This window comes from Penaeus monodon, chromosome 11, assembly GCF_015228065.2.
Source record: "Penaeus monodon isolate SGIC_2016 chromosome 11, NSTDA_Pmon_1, whole genome shotgun sequence".
NCBI classification, from domain to species: Eukaryota; Metazoa; Arthropoda; class Malacostraca; order Decapoda; family Penaeidae; genus Penaeus; species Penaeus monodon.
The window spans coordinates 3418525-3421024 of record NC_051396.1 but is presented as its reverse complement, the minus strand read 5'-3'; the positions used below and the strand labels follow the sequence as shown (position 1 = coordinate 3421024).

Here is a 2500-nt window from a genome sequence, read left to right as displayed (position 1 = left end):
GTCAGGATAGTAGATGCGTACATATATCCATAAGTTTTATGTATGGCATATATTAGTAAATATATTACACTTCTGATACTAGTTCAGATAGTAGGTGTATATATAGCTATGAATTATGTGTATATGAGTACATTTATTACACCCTTGATACTAGTCCGCATAGAACCTAGTCAAAACCTTACTCAGGGTACGAGTCATGGTTAGCGGTAAATTCTGGCGCCAAGGCACCATTGGCAACTAATGAACTACAACGCATATAACAACGGGCAGAAAATTAACAGGCAAAAAACCGGACGGTGAGAGAGGAGAACTGAGCAGGACAACCATAAACCACTTCTGCGTTATCCTTTCTACAACGTGATCTATGGAAGCCCCCAAACTTGTCAAGTATTAACCGCGTGAATGGAACCATGACCTCGCATCATGGAACTTCGCCCGGTAACAATAGCTGTGCGGTTGTGGGGCTGCAAGTAACATGGCTGGCATCGTCAGACTCTGATACGGCGCTTGAAGAAGATATACCCACATACGCAAATGCATGCATACATACATGTAGACAGACATGAATACACCCACATATACATATCAATAATCATCCGCATCTTTCGTACAGTTGTTTATGATAATTCACAACGTACATAATTTTCAATAGTCTCCTCGCTTTACATTTGGAAACACCCACATATGTTTTTTTTTCTTTTCTTTTCTTCTTTTTTGTTTTGTTTCATTTTTCGTTGGTCTGTCTGTCACTTCTAAACTGCCTCTTTCAGGTCGAAATTCATTGATAAATTTCAGTATACAGAGCTCACAGACCAACCATTTTTTTTTAAAGTTTTGTGTGTTTGTTTAAACTAGTTGAAAGCTAGTGACTCTAGATGTGGATTTAACTCTGTGTGTGTGTGTGTGTGTGTGTGTGTGTGTTGTGTGTGTGTGTGTGTGTGTGTGTGTGTGTGTGTGTGTGTGTGTGTGTGGTGTGTGTGTGTGTGTGTGTGGTGTGTGTGTCCGCAACCATTTATACAAAGTACGTAAATAAATGTCATATTCAGAGAGCACAGCCAACCAGACCCCACTTTCTCCCTCCATATAACCATTACCTTGTCAAAAGCTATCGTGAGCTGCGAAGCTTAAGCCTTTTTGGAAGTGCTTAGAGAGGGGAGTCTGCTCCCCCCCCCCCCCTTATCCAACCCCACCCAAGCCTCTCCCATAAGCTTAAAGAACCAGAGATCAGCTGTTTGCTTTCGCCTACGATTGCTACGGGTATATACGGAAGCACCAGCAGTCAATGGAAAACACTTATTTAATTTCACGTATTGTAATCAGAAGTTTCAATTCATGGAATGAGCTGTTTCCTTTCCTTTTTGCATCGGGAATTTTTTGTGAATTCTGTATGTATATATGATTGTTACCCCCACACAAGAAATGAATATACATATATATAAATATATACATATGTGTGTGTGTGTGTGTGTGTGTGTGTGTGTGTGTGTGTGTTGTGTGTGTGTGTGTTTTGTGTGTTTTGTGTGTGTGTGTGTGTCTTTGTGTGTGTGTGTGTGTGTGTGTGTTTATGTGTGTGTGTGTGTGTGTTTTATGTGTGTGTGTGTTTATGTGTGTGTGTGTGGTGTGTGTTTATGTGTGTGTGTGTGTGTGTGTGCGTGTGTATGTGTGTGTGTGTGTGTGTGTGTGTGTGTGTGTGTGTGTGTGTGTGTGTGTGTGTGTGTGTTCGTGTGTGTGTGTTCGTGTGTGTGCGTTTGTGTGTCTATACATGTATATATATATATAATATATATATATATTATATTAATATATATTATATATATATATATACAATATATATTTATTTAAATATATATACATATATATATATACATATTTATACATATAAACGCACATATATATACATACATATTGTACAGCCACACATACGCATACGCATACATATTAACTTGCAACGAGAATGATCATTCAACGATGACTCGCATGCAAATATTTCCGGCGCCGCTTCCTCACCACCTAACCTACAGGTGCAGCTCTTGTAACCGTCTGTGCAAGGGACATTTTCTTCAACAAGCAGCTCTCAGGACTATTCTGGACAGAGCACCAAGGTCGCGAACTCTGCTATATAAAGTCCGCACCGGGTTGAACCTGGGCATTAGTTGAAACAACCTCTTCTCTAGAACAACGGAGTCTCGACACTCATCATGAAGTTGGTACGTGTTATGTTTTCATTGGTTTTAGGTTTGTTTGATGAAGTGTCAATTTTTGTGAGTAGGTTGATCATTGCTGTTTTTGCATTTGTTGTTGTATATCGATTTAAAAGTATGCAGTTTGTACAAGAATCCTTTATCTGAGGAAAGTTCTGAAACTGTCAATATGATCCGGTTCTTGAAATAATTGTTTAAATCCTGTGCAGCAAAAAGTTACTAGAAACAAAATTATTGTCCTTTATAGGCAATCTCCATATTCCTTATTTTATTAATGATCCAGCGTTTTGCACTACGGA

The 2500-nt window shown here is 38.9% G+C and overlaps 2 protein-coding genes across 2 annotated transcripts in view; both read left to right on the top strand.

Annotated features, from left to right (window-relative positions):
• LOC119578415 (AT-rich binding protein-like) overlaps positions 1-2500 on the top strand; it is a 60854-nt gene that overhangs the window by 35901 nt on the left and 22453 nt on the right. The window lies entirely within an intron of this gene.
• LOC119578676 (neuropeptide-like protein 31) overlaps positions 2052-2500 on the top strand; it is a 1627-nt gene continuing 1178 nt past the window's right edge. The window contains exon 1 of the mRNA XM_037926247.1: positions 2052-2207. Within this exon, the coding sequence (XP_037782175.1) occupies positions 2199-2207 (9 nt within the window). The 5' untranslated portion in view covers positions 2052-2198. The remainder of the gene's footprint in view (positions 2208-2500) is intronic.